This window comes from Nerophis ophidion, linkage group LG18 (assembly GCF_033978795.1).
Source record: "Nerophis ophidion isolate RoL-2023_Sa linkage group LG18, RoL_Noph_v1.0, whole genome shotgun sequence".
In the NCBI taxonomy this organism is placed as follows: Eukaryota; Metazoa; Chordata; class Actinopteri; order Syngnathiformes; family Syngnathidae; genus Nerophis; species Nerophis ophidion.
In genome coordinates this window covers 18,268,805-18,295,001 of record NC_084628.1, presented here as the reverse complement: position 1 = coordinate 18,295,001, position 26,197 = coordinate 18,268,805, and the positions used below count along the sequence as shown (strand labels likewise).

Below are 26,197 nucleotides of genomic sequence, written 5' to 3'. Positions count from 1 at the left end.
TTGCAAATCATAGTATTCCGTTTATATTTACATCAAACACAATTTCCCAAAAGGTGAGACCCGGTCACTGGCGATGCTCCAGTTGAACTATTAAATTGACAACAGTCCCTCACTTCAGGGTCTCTTATCTACTTAGGAAACTAAAAACTGTTGCTATTTCCGTCTATGCATGCCCAGCAAGGAGCTGTCGTCTGGCCTACGGACAGCTGAAGCTGCCTATCAGTGCTGCTCTTCTTGAGGGCAAGGCACCAATCCTGCACTGATGGGGCCTGCAGGCAAAAATAACCTCAGCAATGTGTGTGTGTTTGTTCTAATAATAGAGGAGGGAGGCTACCCTCTTTAAGAACCTATACTTGTTGCCTAGCTAATAGGAAAACAGCAAAATAATGGTCATCAAAGTCTTCCTTGCCACCTCGTCGGGATCCACTGCGGTAAGTTTTAATTCTCTTTAACTTTATTTGAATGCAACACACACACTCTCCACGCCGTAAAGTTAAAAGTGCAATGCTAGACAGTCGCCTTGCAACAATTTGGCAAGGATCTATGTTTGGAAGCAGAGTCCATTAAAGCATTGCTCACAAGAACAAGTCTCATTCCGGACAGAAGCGACATGACCACATCTCCAGGATCCCACGTAGACAACTGTCTATGGCAGTAATCGGACTAATGTGTGCGTGCAAACGTACCGATTGATTCGTGCCCCACTTGGTTGGTGTGTGTTGTTGTTCGATCCCCGCCGTGAGAAAACTTGAAATTGCCTCTCATCACTGTAATCCATAAAGCTAATTCCAACACACTGACATGTAAACAATACTTTTATCACAAAATATTTGCACCATGTGTGGAATATTGTGTACGCTTTCCATTTGGATAATTGGAAAAACAAAACGTAATTTCAATATCTATATCACATAAACACTATATTATATCCATCCATACATACATACATAACATATATATACTGTATAGTTATAGATAATTATTGCACTATAATAAAGAGCTAAAGTTTGGTTATAGTGACAAATGATATCTTAATTGCTGTATTCAAAATAGGGAGCAGGATGGAAGCTAGCTCTTTCCCGGACACTTGTAAATGTATCTTTTTTTTCCCTCTAGGTTAATGAAGTATCTTTCTTTTTGATTTACCATTTTATTTGTCTTTGTTTTCTTGTAAATGTGAAATGAAGGTATTTCAAACGAGCGCAGATAGCACTAGCCAACTAGCTAGCTAGCTAACTTGCTAGCTAGAGCCTTTATTTGTACCATAAAATAAAATGTGTCACATTTCTGTTAATGAGTAGGTATGATGACATAATTCATCCATATTCAGGTGGTCAAATGTAAAATATTTGATGAAATTAATGCAGATAGCACTAGCCAACTAGCTAGCTAGCTAACTTGCCAGCTAGAGCCTTTATTTGTACCATAAAATAAAATGTGTCACATTTCTGCTAATGAGTAGTTATGATGACACAATTAGTCCATATTCAGGTGGTCAAATGTAAAATATATGATTTAATTAATATTTAATAAGCCTTTTTCAAAGAGATTGCAGTTAGCTATCAGAGTACCTTCAGGTAGGTTAAAGGCTATTTTGTGTTCAAATGTATTGTATTGACGTCTGTGTTGTGTTCGTAATCAGTAATTCATATCATTATAATATTTAGTGAATTTGAATGTTAGGGATAACAAACACAATCTTAATCATTAGACTTCTGTACCCCATTGATACAGTTGTTATTTTGGGTCAGACTCGGACCCACGTGTGTTTTTACCTTCTTTTTCCCAGATCAAGAAGAAGCAACAGGATGTGGTGGCCTTCCTGGAGGCGCTGAAGGTGGAGTACGCTCAGCTGGACATCGCCTGCAATGAGCAGAACCGCATGTGGATGAGGCAGAATGTTCCGGAGGAGAAGAAACCCTCCAATGGCATCCCTCTGCCACCTCAGATCTTCAATGAAGAAAGCTACTGTGGGGTCAGCCTGCACACACATCTACCTCGTGCTTTATTTTTTTTTAAATTCATAGATAAAATCATGTTAAAACGTTTGGTTTTGTTTCTGTGCAGGACTATGAGACATTCTTTGATGCCAAGGAAGACAACGCTGTTTACTCCTTCTTGGGGCTGGCCGCTCCTCCAGGCTCCAAGGTCCACATTCTGTTTCTATCCGTATCCGTATTGTTGTCTTAGTAGTACTTCTTTTAAATGAGTAGAGTGCAAATTAATCAATAGAACACACATCAAAAGACTCCGCAAGCATCCAAACCATTAATCGCACGTGTTCTTTGATTTTTTCTTGACTTTTTCATCATGGCCTGTGTGGAGTTTGCATGTTTTCCAGGTATTCTAGTGTAACAGGTGGTCTTTTCCTCTGCGTTGTGTGTTGTTTATGGAAGACGACAGACACCATGGGTCTCTCAACTGCACTTTACTGATAATACAGAACACAATGGTCATCAAAAACTTTCTGTCATCGTCGAGCCCCTCTCCCGTTATCGTAGACAAAAAGGGAAGTTGGTGGGCGTGTTCAACGCATATAAAAAGACAGGTGTCACAGTAATTATTGCAGTAGGAGGGACAACGAGACAATGGTTCCACATTGACAAAAAAATCAAACAATATTCAGGTATTTACAAGTAACTTAAATTTTTTGTGTAATTATAACAATAATAAAACATTAGAAAATACATTATTTACAAGAAATAATTGACCCTGTTACACTAGCTTCCTCTTAAGTACCAAAAAACATACTTTTTAATTGGATGTTCTAAATCAGGGGTCGGGAACCTTTTTGTCTGAGAGAGCCATGAAAGCCAAATATTTTAAAATGTATTTCCGTGAGAGCCATATCATATTTTTTTAACACTGCATACAACTAAATGTGTGCATTTTTTAAGTAAAACCAACATTTTTAGAGTATAATAAGTGTAATTCCTTTTAATAACATTGTTATTTCTTGAACAGGTGCGGTAGAAACGGATGGATGGATTAAAATGCATGAGAATGTTTTATATTTTGAACGTTATTTTTAACATTGTGATTACCAGCGGAATTATTCATTACTCATCGTTTTAAGCAATGTCAGCTAAGATTTATCTGAGAGCCAGATGCAGTCATCAAAAGAGCCACATCTGGCTCTAGAGCAGTGGTTCTTAACCTTGTTTGAGGTACCGAACCCCACAAGTTTCATAAGCACATTCACCGAACCCTTCTTTAGTGAAAAATAAAATGTTTTTTTTCAAATTCAAGACAAAGTTATATGTTTTTGGTAACACTTTAGTATGGGGAACATATTCTAAGTAACAAAGAGTTAATTTAAAAGTGTTAGGGTTAGGGCCACGGTTAGAGGGTTAGGGTTATAATAAGGCCATGCCGAATAAGGCATTAATAAGTACTTAATAATGACCAGTTAAGACCCAATATGTTACTAATTTGCATGTTAATAAGCAACTAATTAATGGTGAATATGTTCCCCATACTTAAGTGTTACCATGTTTTTTTACTGGTGCAAAAAATGAGCCGTGCATGAACATCACCTTGTTCAAAGAACAAAACCAACACGGTGCATAAACTCACAATAAATGACACACCTGCAAATTAGTGTGACTTCTGCTGTTGCCGTATCCGTAATACGCCGATAGGGAGAAGTTTTTATTTTCACGATGAGTCGGGTGTGTTTTGACCTCCGCCAAACCCTTGAGGCCGACTCACCGAACCCCTAGTGTTCGATCGAACCCAGGTTAAGAACCACTGCTCTAGAGCCATAGGTTCCCTACCCCTGTTCTAAATTATCCATCGGTGTCACTATTGGTGTAATGGTTGTTTGTATATATTCATGTACCCTGTTATTGGCTGGTGGCGTATCCAGAGCGTACCTAGGGCCCCAAACAAGATTTTGTTTGTCTTTAAGGAGGAACTGCACTTTTTTGGGGGCGAATTTATCATTCCCATTCCTTATGTAAGAAAAGCATATTTTTTTCTGTTTTTAACCTGCTCACTGGCCTTGTGGTTAGAGTGTCCGCCCTGAGACAGGAAGGTCGTGAGTTCAAACCCTGGCCGAGTCGTACCAAGGACTAAAAAAAATGACACCCATTGCTTCCCTGCTTGGCACTCAGCATCAAGGGTTGGAGTTGGGTTGTTAAATCACAAAAATGATTCCCGAGCGCGGCCGCTGCTGCTCACTGCTCCCCTCACCTCCCAGGGGGTGGAACAAGGGGATGGGTCAAATGCAGAGGGTAATTTCACCACACCTAGTGTGTGTGTGACTATCTTTGGAACTTTAACCTTTTAACTTTAACTTAATGCATTGTAACACGTAAATAAACGTTAGAAAAAGTCAGCTCACAAAGGAGCCAATTTTCTATTACGCTTTTGAAGCCCTCAAACGCCTTCAAAAACCTCTGTCAACATTTTGTATACATGCCATAAGTATACACGGCATAAGTATATGTTTAATGTAGTGACAGACGCGTACATAATTACAATAGTTATGTATTTAACTCATTTTAAGCATATTAATTTCACAGACTCATCACAACATTCGTGTTTCCCTTCAACAACAACGACATCAGTAAGCTGACGAAAAAGTCACATTCAGGTCACATTGCGTTTAGAGTGAAGTCACATTTGTGAAGATAAGGTTCCAATCAAATTCGGAATTTGGACTACCTTCTCATGACTATGTTTATACTGCAGGCCATCCATCCATCCATCTTCTTCCCCTAATCCGAGGTCGGGTCGCGGGGGTAGCAGCCTAAGCAGGGAAGCCCAGACTTCCCACTACCCAGCCACTTCGTCCAGCTCTTCAACTAGAATCATGACTGTTTTGGTTTTGTGGTACGTTTTGTGGAAGGAATACTTTGAAGACCTCCTCAATCCCACCAACAAATCTCCTATGAGGAAGCAGTGCCTGGGGAATCTGTGGTGGGCTCTCCTATTTCTGCGGCTGAGGTTGCTGAGGTAGTTAAAAAGCTCCTCGGTGGCAAGGCCCCAGGGGTGGAGGAAATCCGCCCGGATTCTGTGGGGCTGTCTTGGTTGACAAGACTCTGCAGCATCACGTGGACATCGGGGGCGGTACCTCTGGATTGGCAGACCGGGGTGGTGGTTCCTCTCTTTAAGAAGGGGAACCGGAGAATGTGTTCCAACTATCGTGGGATCACACTCCTCAGCCTTCCTGGTAAAGTCTGTTCAGGTGTACTGGAGAGGAGGCTACGCCGGATAGTCGAACCTCGGATTCAGGAGGAACAGTGTGGTTTTCGTCCTGTTCGTGGAACTGTGGATCAGCTCTATACTCTCGGCAGGTTTCTTGAGGGTGCATGGGAGTTTGCCCAACCAGTCTTCATGTGCTTTGTGGACTTGGAGAAGGCATTCGACCGTGTCCCTCGGGAAGCCCTGTGAGAAGTGCTCAGAGAGTATGGGGTATCGGACTGTCTTATTGTAGCGGTCCGCTCCCTGTACGATCAGTGTCAGAGCTTGGTCCGCATTGCCAGCAGTAAGTCGGACACGTTTGCAGTGAGGGTTGGACTCCGCCATGGCTGCCCTTTGGCACCGATTCTGTTCATAACTTTTATGGACAGAATTTCTAGGCGCAGTCAAGGCGTTGAGGGGTTCCGGTTTGGTGGCCGCGGGATTAGGTCTCTGCTTTTTGCAGATGATGTGGTCCTGATGGCTTCATCTGGCCAGGATCTTCAGCTCTCACTGGATCGGTTCGCCTCAGAGTGTGAAGCGACAGGAATGAGAATCCATGGTTCTCTCCCGTAAAAGGGTGAAGTACCATCTCCGGGTTGGGGAGGAGACTCTGCCCCAAGTGGAGGAGTTCAAGTACCTAGGAGTCTTGTTCACGAGTGGGGGAACATTGGATCATGAGATCGACAGGCGGATCGGTGCGGCGTCTTCAGTAATGCGGACGTTGTACCGATCCGTTGTGGTGAAGAAGGAGCTGAGCCGGAAGGCAAATCTCTCAATTTACCGGTCGATCTACGTTCCCATCCTCACCTATGGTCATGAGCTTTGGGTCATGACCGAAAGGATAAGATCACGGGTACAAGCGGCCGAAATGAGTTTCCTCCGCCGTGTGCCGGGGCTCTCCCTTAGAGATAGGGTGAGAAGTTCTGTCATCCGGGAGTAACTCAGAGTAAAGCCGCTGCTCCTCCACATCGAGAGGAGCCAGACGAGGTGGTTCGGGCATCTGGTCAGGATGCCACCCGAACGCCTCCCTAGGGAGGTGTTTAGGGCACATCCAACTGGTAGGAGGCCACGGGGAAGACCCAGGACACGTTGGGAAGACTATGTCTCCCGGCTGGCCTGGGAACGCCTGGGGATCCCCCGGGAAGAGCTGGACGAAGTGGCTGGAGAGGGGGAAGTCTGGGCTTCCCTGCTTAGGCTGCTGCCCCCGCGACCCGACCTCGGATAAGCGGAAGAAGATGGATGGATGGTAAGTTTTCCCCATGTTTGGTATTTTCTTCCTGTCCATTGCTCCTATTTTGATTCCTTTTCCTTTTTAGTTTATCTTGCAGTTGTCTTTACCCCTACAGCTGAGCACTGATTTCCACACCTGCTTCTAAATGTTGATCAGAGGGACTAATCAAATAACATAAAACAAAACTAAAACAGCCATGACACGTCATGACAGTTTAAAATAATAATAGTGTCAAATTCCAAGGAGTCTATTTAGTGCTGACAAATGTTTAAATCGGGTGTGTCCAAATTTGGCCGAGGGGGCCGAAAGCCGACATCATGTGAAGTTGTATGTGAGTGTGTGTGTATTTATATAATTATAATAATATGATGGATTTTTGATGGATAATTATTATAATTTGTTATTAAGAGTATATGAAAATTAGACTCCTACCTTGTTTACTGTTGTGACGACTTAAAGTTTTTTAATCAATCAGAAATATCAAGCAGCTAAAATGCGGCAAACATGGAGTGTGGAGAGATTGTTTCGCATTTTTCCCATCATCATTTGTAATGGATTTTAATGGGTGTAACAACAGTTTTTTATGCTGATTGTACGTTTTTTATAATCTCCGTGAAGTCCAATATATGTGACCATGTTTGTGGAAATTGTGTGCTGGTTGACTATTTTTCCTGCACCATGACTAGGGAAGGCTGTTTTGGATTGGGTCACATAAGTAGATGATGTGCATGTGATTAGCTTTTCAACTAATGCTCAGTGACTTGAGTCACCCTAGCGCCCATTGCGCCCAGCCAATTTGCTTATTAGACTCTTGCTGTCTCGTAGGACTAATTGAAGATGCTGGCTGGCCTGCGGGTCACAGTTTGGACACCCTTGGTTTAAATGATGTGATAATGTTTCATCATTTAAACCTAAACTGAATTAGACCGCTCCTCCCAAAGTTGTTTTTTCCCCCCGATACATTTCCGTTTACCTTGCATCCTTCCCGCAACACAGGAAGCGATGAAGGCGGACGAGGAGCAGCACATTGTGGAGAACGGCACTTATGCTGACGAAAGCAACGAAGAGGGAGCCGGTGATGATTCAATAGTAAATGTTCCTTTAACACTTCCTGTCACCTTGATCACTGTCCTTCAGGCCCACCTGTTTTGCCTTCACCTGAACTCACTTTTTGTCCTCTACTCAGCAGACAATTCACAGCCACTAAGTACACGTTTGCTCGTGCCTGCACGGAACGTTTTTCACAATCAACATGTTTTGCTTGCAATGGAACATGTTTTTGGGGATACAAGTGACGGCTAACAATTAACACACTCAGGTATTTACACTTTCTTCTAGGGAAAACTAATTTTTGCTTGTTCCGTTTGAGAAGAGACACTACTTTTTTGCATGAACAAGCACTTTGGTGACAGAGGCAAGGAAAAGCTCCCTCCAGCAGGACAATTACAATTAACCGACTTTTCGTTTCTACTAGCCGACAATCTACTCATCTGTCCTGCTCTTACTCCCACTCTTTTGTTCCCTCAGGACTCACTAACGCCTCCTTTTTTGATTGACAGAATGTCTGCAGTTGTGTGCCACTCACGCCGCGTTGATTTTCACTTGCTTTGCCCTTGTTTCTTCTTCAAAAACGACAAGGAGGTACCCGAAGGGGATCGTAATGGCGACGCACACGGGGGAGAGGCCGAGGAAGGCGAAGGTGTTAAAGCGGACGAGCTAGCAGAGCCTGAAGAAAACGAAGCCTCAGAAGGAGACGAGGAGGTGGAAGAGAAAGTAAATGATGGCCGCTCTGACTCCTGGTTTCTCTTTTCATACTAGCATTCCCAAGATGCTGTTTGTACCCTTTAACATCCCTTTCTTCCTTACTATTTGTTGTTCCCTGACAATACCTCTTTCGTTTGACTTTGTTTCACTTAATCCACAAACATTCTTGCTCCGATGGTCACTTCAGCACCAGGATGTTTACTTTTTCCTCCTAACTGTCTCACAACTGTTGATGACCTTGTAAAACGTGTTTTTGTGGTGTTATGTTGTCGTTCATCTCTAAAAGTGTCTTGTCTTTCTGCTAACAGGGCCATGCCGAGGAAGATGGAGAGCAGGTATGTTTTCTTCCAAAGTTTATGGGGAAACCTTTTTTACAACCGATTTTTTTTTAACAGCACTTCCCTCGATATATTCTTCTCTTTCTCGTCTTTTTTTTTTTTTTAACAGACAAAACAAACTTCCTGAGTGCATCTTTTGGAATAATATACAAGATTAATATATATATTTTGGTCAAATTCAAGATAGTCTTGAACATGGTTTGAATAATCACTCAGTGGTCCACAATTGAAAGTGTCTGATTATTCTATGGCGTCGTGAAGGTAAAAAACCTTCCCAACGGCCATGATACCACCTCTGACCAACCTTTGTGAACTATGAAGATACATTTATTTCCATGCAACCAAGCAAACATTTTTAATTTCCAACCAAAAAGAACTGTAGACGAAAACATTAATTCGAAATCAAACTACGTACCGTTTTTTTTCGGGCCATAATGCGCCTTATAACCTGGTGCTCCTTGTGTACAGTATGTATTAATTCTGGTTGTGCTTACCGACCTCAAAGCAATTTTATTTGGTACATGGGGCGATAAGTGTGACCAGTAGATGGCAGCAACACATAAGAGATATGTGTGGACTGCAAGTTGACGCGCGTTGTTCAATAAATGACGCTAGCAAGCAACACTTTGATGTTATTGAGAATATAGAACATTACACACGGCACTCAAAAATCTGTCAAAATGTTTTAGTTGGACTTTGGTAAGCTATGAAGACACGCCGCTTTATGAATTGTAGTTAGACGTACTGTGTGTCCGCGTACGGATATTTTTATGGGGTGTGTATAAAGACCCCAAAATGGCACCTATTAGAATATATTATCTGATGTTTTTTTTCTCCACAATATTATGCAAAACCAACTTTTCTCACCTCTTGGTTCCTGCTGATGTGTAGTTGGGATCTGCATGAGTCCCGAAAATTTGCCTGTAGTCAAGAAGCTCCTTCTTTTTCTCCATCCTCTTGTGGGGCATTCATCCTCGGCTATTGCTATTTCTAATATAAAGTAGCTTACAGTTTTAACGTCTATCTGTTGGTAGACTCGCTATGGAAGCGCTAAAAACTACAACATGCATGACGGGGAGAAGGCGCAGTCAAAGTGGAGCCACGTAAATAAGACCGCATTCTGAAGAGACAGTCAAAAAACGTATTTTGCAATGAAACTAAATATTTGGAGACAAAAAAATGGTCTTGAAATGTTAAATGCCGCCCATCCTAGTATCATTTGTCGAGGAAATTGTTTTAAGTGCACCTCTGCATAACATTAAAAAAAGCAAATAAAGAGGTATAGATGAGCTCACAACAAATAATAAATTTAAGATATCTTTTAGTCTAACACAGGGGTGTCAAACTCATTTTGGACGAGAAAAATCTTCTCCCAAGTGGGCCGGACTGGTAAAATCATGGCAAGATAACCTAAAAATAAAGACAAATACAGATTGTTTTCTTTGTTTAAAAATAGAACTAGTACATTCTGAAAATGTACAAATCATAATGTTGTCAGGTTTATTTTACACTTACATGTTGCGGCTAATGATATTCTATCTTTATTTGTCGTGTGTGGAAAAGTTGCACTTCCGGGTTTTTCGGATCACCCATCACCGACATGCCAGGCTCTTCCAGTTTTACGAGAATGTTCTATTTTGCAATAAATTGTCTTTGTGCTTTTTAGCAATTGTCTTTTTGTCAGTCTCGCTCGTGCTCGTGCTCCACCATCAACCACCCCTCTCTCCTTCCCGGCTGCTGCCTTTAACACAGCGACAGGTAATTAGATAAGCACGCCCAGGTGGGCCATCTACTCACCTGTCGCTGATCTCGAATTCGTTCCTGGCACACCCTGCTTTGTTGCAGGACTGCAGGCCACGCCCACCCCACATCGTTATTTATACTTTCTGAATAAATTATGTGATAATGTTCATCAGTAGACTAATTTTCAATCTATCAGGATAAAAAAAATAACAAAATCCAATTACAGGATGTCATTTATGTAGTTTGCTCATTTACCTCGACTCGTGCACTAACATGTTTTTTTTTCTTTTTTTCTTACATTAGAAAGATACAAATAATTGCTATTACGACATCTAGTGAACACATCTAGAACAGCAGTTTTTTCATTCAAAAATTTCGGCTCATTTTTATACTTCGTAAACTCATCCCGCAGGCCGGATAAAACCTGTTCGCGGGCCCTACGTTTGACACCCCTGGTCTAACAGAAAGTGCATTAATTGGTCTGAATGAAAAAAAAAATGGACTCCTTATTCAAACTACAAAGTTATTCTTTGTTGTGAGTTCATCTATACTTTATTTGCTTTTCTTTTTTTTTTTTTGTTAAAAAAGGACACAATGTTATGTAGAGGTGTACTTGCGACAATTTCATTGACAAATGATACAAGAGTGGGCGAGATTTAACATTTAAAAATACGTGTTTTTGTTTAGTTACATAAAAACACACACATTTCTCTCCATACTATACGCCCACCGTTTGATGCAGCTTCATAAAAAAAAAAAAAAAAGCAAGCACAAAGCAGGCTTTGCTACACATCTGACAATAAAGCGACAAACAAGTGCAGAGTTAATGTTGGTGTGGATACAATGCACAGTAGTGCTTCTTCAGTGACCAAAACTGCTCATTAGCATTAAAGCTACAGACACACAAAATGATGTGTTCCCAGTCGGGCTTACCAATTTTAATTTAAACAATACAATTCTAATACACTACTATGGCACGTGTAGGACTTAAGTAGACTTTTGAAGTGCATACCGACTCGTTATCTCCAGCCATGTGGTCTGCATCCACGCTCTGCGCGGCTTTTGACCTCCTCTTTTTTTGCCCTCATGTCCATCTCTTGGTTTGCTTGCCCCAGGAGGAAGAGGATTTGCAGTCAGAGGTAACTGTGGCCATTCTCCCTTTCTACACTCGCCCCCTCATCTAGTCACCTCAAGTGTGTGGGTTTGATACCACGGACTCTTTGGCAGGCTTTAGGGCGTTTTTTACCTTTTCATCCTTTATATTTTTGTCTTTACTCTTCTTCTTTCCACCTCGTGTTTTTCCTCTCTTTTTTCCCCCACGCCCCTCGGCTAACATCATCTTCTTCATTTCTCCCTCAGTCTCGTTGATGCCTCCTGACAACCTCTACCCCAGTAGACCAGATCCTATAGTGTGTGCTGTGTTGCTCTCTTGCTCCCCACAGCTCTAACGTGCCGTGTGTTATTATCCCCTATAGGAGGAGGAGGAGCTACGACAGCTTGAGGTAGATTGATTTCTTCTCTTGTCTGACTTGATTTGATCGCCTTTCCCTTTCCATCACTTTTCCAGACATTCCTCTAATTCACTCCACCTTATCCATCCCTTTAGTAACTCATAAACACAATATTGCGAGAAAAAAATATATAATTTTACCAGAATAAGTCACAATATGAATAGAATAAAATCCAAATTGTGGCCATCCTAAAGGGTTTTGTAGGGGACATTTTTCCATGGGTGTTACTTGAGCAAAATGTGGCCCATTGCATAATTTAAATGTGCCCATTCGGTATTTTCAGTTTTGCAATTGATCCCGGCAGATTACAGTCATACATTTTAAAGTTTTTTATTCGTAATCTGTTCCGAAAGATCAAATGAAAACTGAAGTGTACAAAACCTTATCAGTTTTTCTCATACACACTTTTGTAAGGTCTTTAATCAGTTCCAGACATCCAAAATATTAAGAAAAAACATGTTATTGAGAAGTGGTTCTCAACCTTTTTTTAAGTGATGTAGCCCCTGTGAACATTTTTTTAATTCAAGTACCCCCTAATCAGAGCAAAACATTTTTGGTTGGAAAAAAAGAGATAAAGAAGTAAAATACAGCACTATGTCAAAATTATGAGGGACAAGCGGTAGAAAATGGAATATTAATCTATTTATTCATTTACTGTGAATATATGCTTACTTTCTCTTTTAACATGTTCTATCTACACTTCTGTTCAAATGTAATAATCAATTTTGGGTGGTACTGCAAATTTTGGTATCAATCCAATATCAAGTAGTTACAAGATCACACACTGGTCATAATTAAAGTTCCCCTGTGTCCAGGGACCTATATCATGATTTTGGAACTAAAAAAAAAAAGACTTTTTTATGATAACAAAAATATGTGTTGTAATCATTGTATCGTTACAGTCGATGTTTGTGTCGACCCACCCATGGCATTTCTTTACATTCAGGAGCACTAGCTTGCTGTAAGCGGTGAGCTATTGAATCCTCCTACATTGTGTAGTGAAACATGATTGGTTATTCCTAGTCCTGCAGGGATGATATCTGTAAGAAATAAAGTTTGTTTGTCCCCGTGGAGGCGAGAATTACTAATTTAGAAGTATCTAAAAAACGTCCGACTGTGGGTGGACGTTAACTGCTGGCTAGCAACAGTCGCGATCAAAATGTACATAGACTTGTAAAGAACATAATGTCATGGCTGTCTTGAGTTTCCAATAATTTTTACAACTCTTATTTTTTTTGTGATAGAGTGATTGGAGCAATTACTTGTTGGTCACATAAAACATTCATGAAGTTTGATTCTTTTATGAGTTTTTTACGAGTCTACTGAAAATGTGACCAAATCTGCTGGCAAGTTTCACCTCGTGGTGGATTTTGTTGAAGTCGTATTCACTTAAAGCAGGGGTCGGCAACCCGCGGCTCTTTAGTCACTCTGATGTGGCTCAGCTGCATAATCGCCTGCATTCCTAACTCTCCTGGGCTACATTATACAAACCCACTACCACCGCCGAGGTGTATAATGTAGCCCGGAAGTGTTTGGGATGCATGGGATTCTGGGTATTTGTTCTGTTGTATTTATGTCGTGTTACAGTGCAGATGTTCTCACAAAATGTGTTTGTCATTCTTGTTTGGTGTGGTTTCACAGTGTGGGGCATATTAGTAAGAGTGTTAAAGTTGTTCATATCACAACCCTCAGTGTAACCTGTATGGCTGTTGATCAAGTATGCCTTGCAGTCCCTTATGTATACTGCAGAAGCTTCATACAACATGTGAATTTGCTGGTAAGCTGTGAGTTACAGTTAAAGAGGGCGCCAAAGACATTGTTATCATACCATTCCTATGGCATTGTTGCTGTGGTGCAAATCAGCAAACATTTGAGAGATTAGTTGCTCTGGAATACGAGAGGCCCCCGATAAAATTGGGATGATTGACGAATGTGATGTTGTCAAGCGACATTCAAATAAAATCCACGGGCAGCGCTGGTATCAAATTTCCATGTTAAGGTGCGGGCTGCGTGTCTGAGACCCCTGGTTTATACATATAATGCAAAAAAAAAAACTGTACGCTGTGTTTCATTTTAAATTCCAAGAGTCTTGTCGCTCCCATTGTTTTCTTTATTTTGTGAAACGGGTCTAAATGGCTCTTCGAGTCGTAAAGGTTGCCGACCCCTGACTTAAAGAAAGCACAGGGACTCAGTCAGTTGTTTGGATACTCGATTCTGCGGGAAAACAGAATAGTTTGTCAGGTGACGGCATGTTTGGCCATACTTTAACCTGCGTACGAAAAGTTGTGCAAACTTTGGCCACAGATTTTGGTCGAGCAAATCATGCAAAAAGTGAGTTGTATGCATCGATATCTTTCACCTCGTCTATAAATGGCCTGTCAGGTAGCTTTTAAAATAGCATTTAGTCCTTGAGTCTGTTTTACCACCCGCAATAAAAATAACCAAGAATGTATAAAAAATGAATATAACTTGATGTGAAAAGTCATTTTCTAATTCGATTATTGAGTGCCTGGGGTGAAAATACTGCAAAACATTAAAATGGTACAAGTTGGAAGTAATAGAATCCTTCAATTTTTGTATGATTTCTTACAAAATTGTCATCAGACACTCTGCGAGTCACTGGTTGCTGTGCTAAAATAAAAATAAGATCAGCGGAGCATTTTTTTCCCTCACACGGCAGGATTCAATGCAGGCTTCAAACTGTTAGGTCTAGGTTTAAATATGTGGTCTCTCCTGAACAGTGTGAGGGTAAAAAGCCCTCAAACATTCCAACAATCCTACATCTTTTTCCTTGTATTCCTTTCTAATCTCCAGTAAACCTTTCTTTTTGTTGCAGGTTGAAGAGGAATGAGTCAGTTTTTTTGCATACCTTTAAAAAAAAAAAAAAAAATGTCTCCACTGTCTTTTTTCTCTCTTTTTCTCTTGTTTCGCTGCATGACCGTCTTAAAAAAAATCGAGCATGAAAACTATAAGAATGTTTCAACACCACATGATTGCATCTTTCACAGGATGAAGAGGAGGCTGATGTAGAGGAAGAGGTAGAGTCTTTTTTCTTTCATGCAGGACGTTGGATCCAACTGTTTCACTCTGATTTTTCTTGACTGTGTGCATGACTTCCCTTCCAAGAAAGTACCAAACTAAAAAAAACTCAAAACTAGCTACGATTGTTTTGACAGTCGCATCCTTTCTGTTTTGACTCACGAAAGAACAGGTGGACTGAGTTTAATGTTCATGAGCATGGGAAATGTTTACTGCCTGATTCTGCACACATGAACTAGACAAGCGGAAATATGGTTTTCATTTTACATTCAGAAGATCTTTCATGTTTTTATACAGTTAAACACGAATGTATTCACATTGTGGCCCTATTTTGCATGCATTATTTCGGGTGTAACCGCATGCATTTTAATGTGTTTCCATGTGTGCTCTTCTAAAGGGACAACACCATGGAACTGGATATTGTTTTATGTGCGACAATGTCACATAAAGGCTGCATCCATTGGTTTGAACAGGGCACAAGCATCAGCAGGTGCATGTTGAGTGGTTGCAGAGTCCAACCATAATAACTCTTACTGATGAAAGTGTTATTGAACGATGCCTTTGTCTGGCTTTAAGAGCCATGTTAGGACAAGTCCGTAAGTTATTGTGTCTCACTCAGTTTCTGTGTGTCAAACAGGGAGAAGAATTCTTGGAAGAAACACGGGTAAGTCATTATTTCTCATGTTGTACCGCCAGTGGTTCTCAAACTTTTTTCACCAAGTACCACCTCAGAAAACACATATGTACATACTGCACACGTTGTGGCCCTAGTGGAAACTGGGTAACACATGGCACACCGAGAAAGCTTAACCTATTGGTTCTATAACAATCTACAAGGTTAATATAGTTAGCTTCTCTTTCTTCCCCTCCATGTATTCGCTTTCTTTCAAGTTATCATTACATATATATATTGTTGCATTTGAAACAATTGCATTGTTGATAATAGAGGTAATTATGTTATTATTCATATTTATCCATTTGTAGTGTAATAATGCTCATTGTCATTTCTGTTTTATTAATTATTTCAAAAACTGCTTCTATGCCATCACATTTACTATCATATTTGTACATATCCTATTTGCTGTTGTTATTGTTGGGTTTGTTGTTGTCTCTCTCCCTCCTGCTCTGGCCCGGCTACACCAAATAATATAAATTAATTTAATAAAGTCAAATACAAATAGGGCAACAATAGAAGTATCCCACACTTCTCTTTTGTAAAGTAAATCCATCCATCCATCCATTTTCTACCGCTTATTCCCAATCTGTACAGCAAATATAGGCATCTACTTCAACTATATGATTTGCCTGAGTAGCTGGACAGGACAAAACAAACAAAAAAAAAAAAGAAAACGCATCGCTCTCCAAGTACCACCATAATAACCAACAGTAAAATACAATAGCGTAGTAGGCCGAAGTATTCATTAAAAACAAGGCTGAAGTGTATATATATATATATATATATATATATGTATATATATATATATATATATATATATATATATATATATATATATATATATATGTATATATATATATATATGTGTATATGTATATATGTATATATATATATATATATATATATATATATATATATATATATATATATATATATATATATATGGGCTTCACGGTGGCAGACGGGTTAGTGCGTATGTATTAGGGGTGTGGGAAAAAATCGATTCGAATACGAATCGCAATTCTCACGTGAGATTCAGAATTGATTCTCATTTTTTTTTAAATAGATTGAGAAAAAAAATGTTTTTTATTTTTTTTAATCAATCCAACAAACCAATACACAGCAATACCATAACAATGCAATGCAATTCCTAAACTAAACCTGACCCAGCAACACTCAGAACTGCAATAAACAGAGCAATTGAGACACAAACACGACACAGAACAAACCAAAAGTAGTGAAACAAAATGAATATTATCAACAACAGTATCAATGTTAGTTATAATTTCAGCATAGCAGTGATTAAAAATCCCTCATTGACATTATCATTAGACATTTATAAAAAAATAAAAAATAACAGTGTCACAGTGGCTTACACTTGCATCGCATCTCATAAGCTTGACAACACACTGTGTCCAATGTTTTCACAAAGATAAAATAAGTCATAGTTTTGGTTCGTTTAATAGTTAAAACAAATTTACATTATTGCAATCAGTTGATAAAACATTGTCCTTTACAATTATAAAAACAAAAACAAAAAATTATCTACTACTCTGCTAGCATGTCAGCAGACTGGGGTGGATGCTGCTGAAATCTTATGTAGTAAATGAATACAGAATCGTTTTGAATCGGAAAAATATCGTTTTTGAACCGAGAATCGCGTTGAATTGAAAAAAATCGATATATAATCGAATCACGACCCCAAGAATCTATATTGACTCGAATCGTGGGACACCAAAGATTCCCAGCCCTAGTATGTATGTATGCATGTATATGCCTTTTTAAAAAAAATGAATATATATATATATGTGTGTGTGCGTGGGTATGTGTGTGTGTGTATATATATATATATATATATATATATATATATATATATATATATATATATATATATATTATTGTGTGTGTGTGTATATACAAACCCCGTTTTCATATGAGTTGGGAAATTGTGTTGGATGTAAATATAAACGGAATACAATGATTTCCAAATACTTTTCAACCCATATTCAACATATTTGACAACATATTTTTTTTTTGCAAATAATAATTAACTTAGAATTTCATGGCTGCTACACGTGCCAAAGTAGTTGGGAAAGGGCATGTTCACCACTGTGTTACATCACCTTTTCTTTTAACAACACTCAAACGTTTGGGAACTGAGGAAACTAATTGTTGAAGCTTTGAAAGTGGAAGTCTTTCCCATTCTTGTTTTGTGTATAGCTTCAGTCGTTCAACAGTCCGGGATCTTCCCTGTTGTATTTTATGTTTCATAATGCGCCACACATTTTCAATGGGAGACAGGTCTGGACTGGAGGCGGGCCAGGAATGTACCCGCACTTTTTTTTTTAACAAAGCCACGCTGTTGTAACGTCTTGAATGTGGCTTGGCATTGTCTTGTCAAAATAAGCAGGGGCGTCCATGAAAAAGACGGCACATAGATGGCAGCATATGTTGTTCCAAAACCTGTATGTACTGAACCTTTCAGCATTAATGGTGCCTTCACAGATGTGTAAGTTACCCATGCCTTGGGCACTAATGCACCCCCATACCATCACAGATGCTGGCTTTTGAACTTTCCGTCGATAACAGTCTGGATGGTTCGCTTCCCCTTTGGTCCGGATGACACAATGTGAAATATTTCCAAAAACAATTTGAAATGTGGACTCGTCAGACCACAGAACACTTTTCCACTTTGCATTAATCCATCTTAGATGATCTCGGGCCCAGAGAACCCGGCGTTTTTTCTGGATGTTGTTGGTAAATGGCTTTTGCTTTGCATAGTAGAGCTTTAGCTTGCACTTACAGATGTAGCTACGAACTGTATTTAGTGACAGTGGTTTTCTGAAGTGTTCCTGAGCCCATGTGGTGATATCCTTTAGAGATTGATGTCGGTTTTTGATACAGTACCGTCTGAGGGATCGAAGGTCACGGTCATTCAATGTTGGTTTCCGGCCATGCCGCTTACGTGGAGTGATTTCTCCAGATTCTCGGAACCTTTTGATGATATTATGGACCGTAGATCTTAAAATGCCTAAATTTCTTGCAATTGCACTTTGAAAAGCGTTGTTCTTAAACTGTTTGACTATTTGCTCACGCAGTTATGGACAAAGGGGTGTACCTCGCCCCATCCTTTCTTGTCAAAGACAGAGCGTTTTTTGGGAAGCTGATTTTATACCCAATAAGGGCACCCACCTGTTCCCAATTAGCCTGCACACCTGTGGAATGTTCCAAATAAGTGTTTGATGAGCATTTCACAACTTTATCAGTATTTGTTGCCACCTTTACCAACTTCTTTTTGTCACTCGTTGCTGACATCAAATTTCAAAGTTAATGATTATTTGCAAAAAAAACCCAAAAACATCGAATATGTTGTCTTTGTAGCATATTCAACTGAATATGGGTTGCAAATGATTTGCAAATCATTGTATTCCATTTATATTTACATCTAACACAATTTCCCAACTCATATGGAAACAGGGTTTGTATATGTGTAGTAAATATATATATATATAAATATGTTGTGTGTGTGTGTATATATATATATATATATATATATATATATATATATATATATATATATATATATATATATATATGTGTGTATTCATCCATCCATTTCCTACCGCTTATTCCACTTTGGGGTCGCGGTGCCTATCCCAGCTACAATCGGGCAGAAGGTGGGCTACACCCTGGACAAGTCTCCACCTCATCGCAGGGTCCACACAGATAGACAGACAACATTCACACTCACATTCACACACTAGGGCCAATTTAGTGTTGCCAATCAACCTATCCACAGGTGCATGTCTTTGGAAGTGGGAGGAAGCCGGAGTACCCGGAGGGAACCCACGCAGTCACGGGGAGAACATGCAAACTCCACACAGAAAGATTCCGAGCCCGGGATTGAACGCTGACTACTCAGGACCTTCGTATTGTGAGGCAGACGCACTAACCCCTCTGCCACCGTGAAGCCCATATATATATATATATATATATATATATATATATATATATGTGTATGTTGCGCACGGCCACTCTCCCACTGCGCCACGCAGTCCCAACATGACACTAAACAATCCAAAGTAGTCACACAAAAATGAATAATCGCAACGAAAGTGTCAATATTAATAAGAGGTCGCACATAACAGTGATTTAAAATCCCTCATTTACATTATCACCACAGCCATTTATGAAAAATGAAATAAGTGTATTTGATATTGTAACATTTGAGCAGTAAAACTGTGTTTGAATTAGGGTTGTACTAATTAAGTACCGCAGTACTAATGAAATAAAAACGGTGCTGTACTGCCCCTGAAAAATACCGGTGCTTTTTTTTAAAAGAGCAAAGGCGCATGTTAGGCAAAGCAGACTCAAGTACTTACAAGCAGAAACAATGTGGAGATAGAAAAGGGAGAAGGGACGCATTTTGGCCTAAAAACTAAGGGTGAAGTTGAAGCTATAAACACTGAAGTGCTGCTTTGCAAGAGGTTTTTTTTTTTTTTTGATTGATTGATACTTTTATTAGTAGATTACACAGTTCTTAGCTCTTGTTAGCCGTTAGTTAATGTTCATCCATAGTCTAGTATTTTAGCTACTTCTAAATCGCTAATCCTCGCCTCCATGGCTACAAATAAAGCAAGTTTCTCAAAAGTATCTTCCCTGCAGAACGAGGAATAGCTAAACATGTTTCACTACACACTGGAGGAGGATACAATAGCTAACCGCTAACAGCAAGCTAGTGCTCCTGAGTGTAAACAAATGCCATATACCAAGTATAAGAGCTGTACATAGTTAATACAATGGTTACATAAAAAAAAAAAAAAAGTATTATCACAACATTATTGTTTTTTTTTAAATTGTTTATAAACTCAGGAAATACGTCTCTGGACACAGGAGAACTTTAATTATGACCAATGGATGATCCTGTAACTACTTGGTATCGGATTGATACCAAAATCTGCGGTATCATCCAAAACTAATGTAAAGTACCAAACAGAAGAAGAATGAGTAATTATTACAATTTAACAGAAGTGTAGATAGAACATGTTAAAAGAGAAAAAAAGCAGATCTTAACAGTAAATTAACAAGTAGAATAATAATGCATTTTCTACTGCTTGTCCTTCATAATTTTGACAAAATAATAGAATGGGAAATGATACAATATGTTGAGCTTTTGTTTGCTTAGTTACTACTAAAAGACAATTTGTCTAGTATGTTTACTATTTTATTTAATGTTTGAAATATTCTTTGATTGCAATAAGAAACGTATGTTTAATTTACCATACTATTCTATCTTACAATCTGTTACATCATGGCTTGGACGTGGATTGTTTCTTCGACGCAAATGAGAATCAGCACGAGCGAGGCGTGGACGTGAGTACATGATATTTATTTAATAAACAAACAAACGACAAAAATGCAAACCAAGGACGCGCTCTGTGGCGGATAATAATCTATACTAAACTTAAAACAAAACCGCACAATGGCATGACTATATACAAATAAACAAAAGATACTATCTATTACATAAACAACAAAACTTACTCGGCGTGGACCAAAACGAACAGCAAGGCATGAAGCAGATTATCGAGGTCGTGAAGGAGGTGCTGCATGGGTAGGGTGCGTGCGTGCGAGTGTGAAGATCCCAGAAAGCAGACAAGATAAAGAGTGACTTAAGTAGCTATGATGATTAGTGAAAACAGGTGTGAGGTTGAGAACAGGGACGTGACATGACAGGTGAAAACTAATGAGTTGGCATGGAGACGAAAACAAACCAGGAAGTGCCAAGACAGAACTTAAATGTCCAAAAAACTAAACATAACCTGACCAAAACATAAACTTACAGGCGTGACACAATCATTTTGAAAAGTACGTACTACTTCTGGTACAGGTAACACAGTTTGAGAACCACTGAGCTAAACTATGCAATCACACTGTAATGATTTTTCATTATATTTATCTTGTCAATAGAATGTTTTGTTTCTCCCTACAGGAAGAGGTGGCCGAGTAGGTGATGGAAGGGAACACACAGACGCCCTCCTACTTAAGGTAAATATTCTTTACCCACACACTCCCTCTTCTAAGGGGAAATATTATGTGTGAATCATGCCAATACAAGTGCAAGGCTCTTTTTAAGGAGAATGTGCTTAAGACTCCTAAGGACTGCATGAGACTGCAATTATTAAACGGCGACAATTTTTACCTGGTCACGCTCATGTTTTTTGCAGTGTCATGCAGGTAGCGGCCAACGCTGATGTCTTTTCGTCCAACCCCCTTCAAGACACCAGTTATGTCGTTTTGACGCCATTATGCGGAGATCACGCGGTGTACTTAGAGCCCGTTTTGCGTGAAGAAGTGTGTGTAAAATGTCAATTAATGAATGATCGGGCGCATTACATAAAAGAGTTTATGCAAACATACTTAGCTTCTTCCTACTCTGTCACTGATAAAAATATAGCGGCAAATTTCCCAGCGTAGTCCTATTGGTCCACATCCCGGTCAAAGTTAGCAAGGTTTATACATTTATGTTTTAATTAGTTATTGACCGATATGTTTTTTCATGGCTGATACCAATTATTAATAGTCGAAGAGGCCGATATTCATTTGCAGAAAGGGGCACTGGTTATTACTACTGACTTACTCTCGATTATCACTCCTTTTTTTTGTTTTACTTACTAACTACTACTATCATATGTGTTGATATTGTATCTGCTGATGTATTTCGGCTGTAGTTGTAAAAATCGTCCAATACCAATGGAAAGAAGGCCGATATCGATAAATGTCAAAATGGCAAATATCGGCGCCAATAATCAAGCTATGTCTAGTTTTACTAATGTTATAATCTGGTATTTTGCACAAAAACATATTGTATGTGAATGTGTTTTAGTATACGGTATGAGTGTTTGCGCTGCATAAAAACCCGTTAAACCACAGGTGTCAAACTCAATGCCCGGACACCAGATCTGGCCCGCAGTATCATTTTATTTGGTTCGCGAAAGCCTGGGAGAAATATGCGTCATTAAAGTAATTATTGACACATAATTTAATTGCATGCAAATGCACATCTTTTAAATTGTAATATTATCTAATCATGAAATAAATGTTGCATTATCATACATTTCCAACATATTTTTTGTTAAAATAAAAAAACATCCGTTAATACCTGCGTGATTTTTTATTCCTAACCTGGTTATCTAATTTTACACTGTGAAAATGACAATAGATTTAGCAGTAGAAAACCTGGACAGTCACCAGAATTTTACCGTAAAAACAGTGGTGCCATTTTTCCATTTATAAAAACTTGCTTTCAAAACCAATATTAATATATTATTCACTGAAGGCAGCCATAACTACCATGTGGCCCTCAATGAAAATAAGTTTGGCCCCAATGTCTTAAACGACAAAAAATGTATTTATTATGTGAGTTTTCCAAAGGATTCACACATACTGTATGGTTTTCTACACAAAAATTTAACTATTTATTATTGAACTTCTTCTTCTCCAGATTTTGGCGCGCTCTACCTTCCACATTCAAACCCGATTCAAACCGTTCCAACTTCAAACTGTTCAGCCTATTCAGGAATCGCGGTCGTTCCCTTGACAAATTCCCAGATTTTCTAGCATTCCTGGTTTTCCATGTCATTTTTCCCTTTTACATTGAATTGGCCATTTATCAAACTTCCACCATTTCCACATTTTTCAACCTATTCAAACCATTCTACCTTCAGCACAGTCCACCATTCTGGAAATGCAAACTACCCTTTTTCCAAGTTCAAAACGATTCCAGGATTTTCCAGAATTCCTTGTTTTCCAAAGTCCTATTTACACCCTTTTTTCTGGCGACTACTCCTACCACATTTTTCAACACATTTCAACCAATCCACCATCCAAACATTCCTTTTAATCAGGACAAAAAACAAATTCCTGGTTTTCCCGAAATTCCAAGAATTCCGTAATACCATTTCCCAATTGAACACGTTACTACTTCAACATTTCTCGACCGATTTGAAAAATTCCCACACAAACCATTTCAACTCATTCACACCAAGTTTTCTTTTTAACCATTTTCAAAAAAATTCCAGATTTTCCCGAAATTCCTGAATATCATTTACTACTTTGACATTTCTTGACTGATTTAAACAATTCCAACACAAACCAATTCAACTCATTCAGGACATTCATGCTCCTTTTTTTTTATTTTTTAAATCCCACTTTTCCCCAAATTCAAGGGATTTCCCATTGAAATTAATGGGACATTTTTCTGAGTTGCACAATTCCCACATTTTCAAACATTTTCAAACCGTTCAAACATTAACTCATTCCACTCATATTGGACTTTTAAACGAACACTTTACCAAGTTCCAAACTAAATTCCAGTTTTCCCGGAAATTCTAACTCTTTCACATTCACACCATTCCCATATTCAAACTATTCTTACATTCATACTACATTCTATCAGCATTTTAGTTCAACTTCAGCATTGGAGCATTTAAACACAATTCCTTCAGGAATTGCCTCTTCTAGTTCGGTTATGATATTGATGTGAAGATTTCAAAATTAACAAGTGTAGTTATTTAGGTATTATATAGGTTGATTGGCAACACTAAATTGGCCCTAGTGTGTGAATGTGAGTGTGAATGTTGTCTGTCTATCTTAGTTGGCCCTGCGATGAGGTGGCGACTTGTCCAGGGTGTACACCGCCTTCCGCCCGATTGTAGCTGAGATAGGCACCAGCACCCCCCGCGACCCCAAAGGGAATAAGCGGTAGAAAATGGATGGATGGATAGTTCTTCAACACTAGTGTTAGGCTGTAATATTTTTGACCACTGGGTGGCAGTAGAGGGCCAAAACCTGAATTAGGCTGCACACTTACTGGCCATAACATTAGGTATACCTACATAACATAAGGAGAGTAAAAATAGTGCTTATTGAGTATTTACACTTGTGAGAGAAAAAGGGTGCATTTTTTTGTTCAATCCAAAGCAAACTTAGTAAATTGCTTAACTGCACGTGCACGGTTTGAGCAAAATTGGTCCAAAAACCTGGATGCTGTTTGTTGAGCGGACAAAATGTGCGCTCCACAGAGCCCTAGAATGGCCATGGCCTTAACGACACGACACCGTCTTCCTCTGCGAAGCTCCCTTGTTGTTATTCCTTGCATGCTGGGCCTGCTGCGACCCGCTCAAGGAAACATGCAGGTTCTGGAAGAGCGAGCTTTGCAGAAATCCCCCCCCCCCCCCCCTCCTGTCACAGTGCATTAGAGGCTGCTGCCAAGTGAGATTCAGATTCGCCCGCGGAGGAGCGGCCAGATTGGGTGGCTCCCTGGCAGAGTGGTGGTGGTGGTGGCGGCGGCGGCGGCTGCCTCAACCATCACATCCACTCTGGAAATGACTGACCTCCTTTTTGTGTTTGTTCAGCCCCGAGAAGACTCCCGTGAACGATGAACACCCATGAATCCTGACCTTTTGACCCCTGTGGCTTCTTCGGCCAGCATCCCGACTCCTCCTCCCCCCCAGGAGGCGCTGTACCCACCTTGGAAAACTCTGCTCGAAGATGCCACATAATATCCTCACCTGTTGTCTCGCCTTTTGACTGCAATGATGGATTGAATTTTTATATTTAGCATTTTGAGAAAGGACGACTACATGTACAGTATGTGCCGCTACACCTTTTTACGTTATTTTAGTTCCATATCACAAATTGAGCCTGGTATAAATCATCTGATGACCTTGAGGGTCTAACTGAAGTTGGAGATGCACGTGTGCTCCAAGCTAGGACATATTGTGAGACTATAAATCTAGTCCGCCTCCGGTAATACTGTTGTCCAAACAATGCACTTTGTTGAAGGAATGAAGTAACAATGGAAAATGTAACAAATTACACGTGGTTTAAAGAAAGAAAACCATCATATATGTATGTATATGTACAGTAAATCAACGCTATTTGCGGGATCACGTTCCATGATAGTAAAAAAAACGCAAATAAAGGACGAATTTTCATTTTTCATTTTCTTTTATTTAACCAGATAAAAGCTCGTTGTGATTCAGATCTCTTTTGCAAGAGTGACCTGGCCAAGACGCCAGCAAAAAACAGGTTTCATTAATATATAGAACAACAACAAACAGTAGCTGTCACACACTGTAGTTAAAAGCACAAATTACTTGCAGCACAAACATGAAAACACGCAATAGGTTAAAAAAAAAGTTTCAATAAAAACCAACTTGAAATCAAGTACATTGCCCAAAAGAAAGAGCTTGTCAGTCTTTTAAGAACGCGTCTGTGTTTATGTAGATATGGCTTCAGTGTGACAGCTCTTATTCAACACGCAACCTTTACCTCACAGTTACATCTTGACCATTTTTTTTGGTTGTCATTTTTAATTGGCCTTAAACCGTGTTTAAAGGGGGGCCGAACTCAAGAATGGTCAGGTGTGGGAACTTCACACGATTGTATTCATTATGTCACAATTTAGAGTCACTAGTAACTGCTTACTCTTAAAACAAGACAGGTGGTGTTCGTTTGGTTGTAAGAATTTTGCATATAATCCTCTGTATGTGTGTGTATATATATATATCCATTTTCTACCGCTTATTCCCTTTGAGCAGGATAGGACCACTTTCAATGGTGGGACTGTATTGCAAAAATAGTGCCATCCCTGCAGTTTTACACTATTGTGTTTTAAACAGCCATACAACAAGGATGTAAAGAT

The 26,197-nt window shown here is 39.4% G+C and overlaps 1 protein-coding gene across 32 annotated transcripts; it reads left to right on the top strand.

The window, feature by feature from the left end:
- The first annotated feature begins 243 nt into the window (after window positions 1-243).
- Window positions 244-25,492, top strand: sh3bgr (SH3 domain binding glutamate-rich protein). Of its 32 annotated transcripts, none has more exons than XM_061877423.1 (12): window positions 244-431; window positions 1,790-1,975; window positions 2,068-2,148; window positions 7,415-7,507; window positions 8,057-8,191; window positions 8,491-8,517; window positions 11,382-11,402; window positions 11,739-11,765; window positions 14,783-14,812; window positions 15,451-15,477; window positions 21,482-21,537; window positions 24,906-25,492. In XM_061877423.1, exons 1-11 carry the CDS (start codon window positions 387-389, stop codon window positions 21,497-21,499), a joined length of 690 nt encoding a protein of 229 aa, XP_061733407.1. In that variant the 5' UTR covers window positions 244-386; the 3' UTR covers window positions 21,500-21,537; window positions 24,906-25,492. The 32 variants fall into 32 exon arrangements, with proteins under 32 accessions (XP_061733407.1, XP_061733405.1, XP_061733415.1 ...); XM_061877421.1 differs by having other exon boundaries at window positions 11,379-11,402; XM_061877431.1 differs by lacking the exon at window positions 7,415-7,507 and having other exon boundaries at window positions 245-431; window positions 11,379-11,402.
- Window positions 25,493-26,197: the final 705 nt, after the last annotated feature.

Bases quoted from the DNA above. Each gene is read 5' to 3' on its own strand.
- sh3bgr (XM_061877421.1), top strand. From the start codon at position 387: ATGGTCATCAAAGTCTTCCTTGCCACCTCGTCGGGATCCACTGCG. The intron at 1,976-2,067 runs GTCAGCCTGCAC...GTTTCTGTGCAG, and splicing joins ATGAAGAAAGCTACTGTGGG to GACTATGAGACATTCTTTGA. The intron at 14,813-15,450 runs GTAGAGTCTTTT...TGTGTCAAACAG, and splicing joins AGGCTGATGTAGAGGAAGAG to GGAGAAGAATTCTTGGAAGA.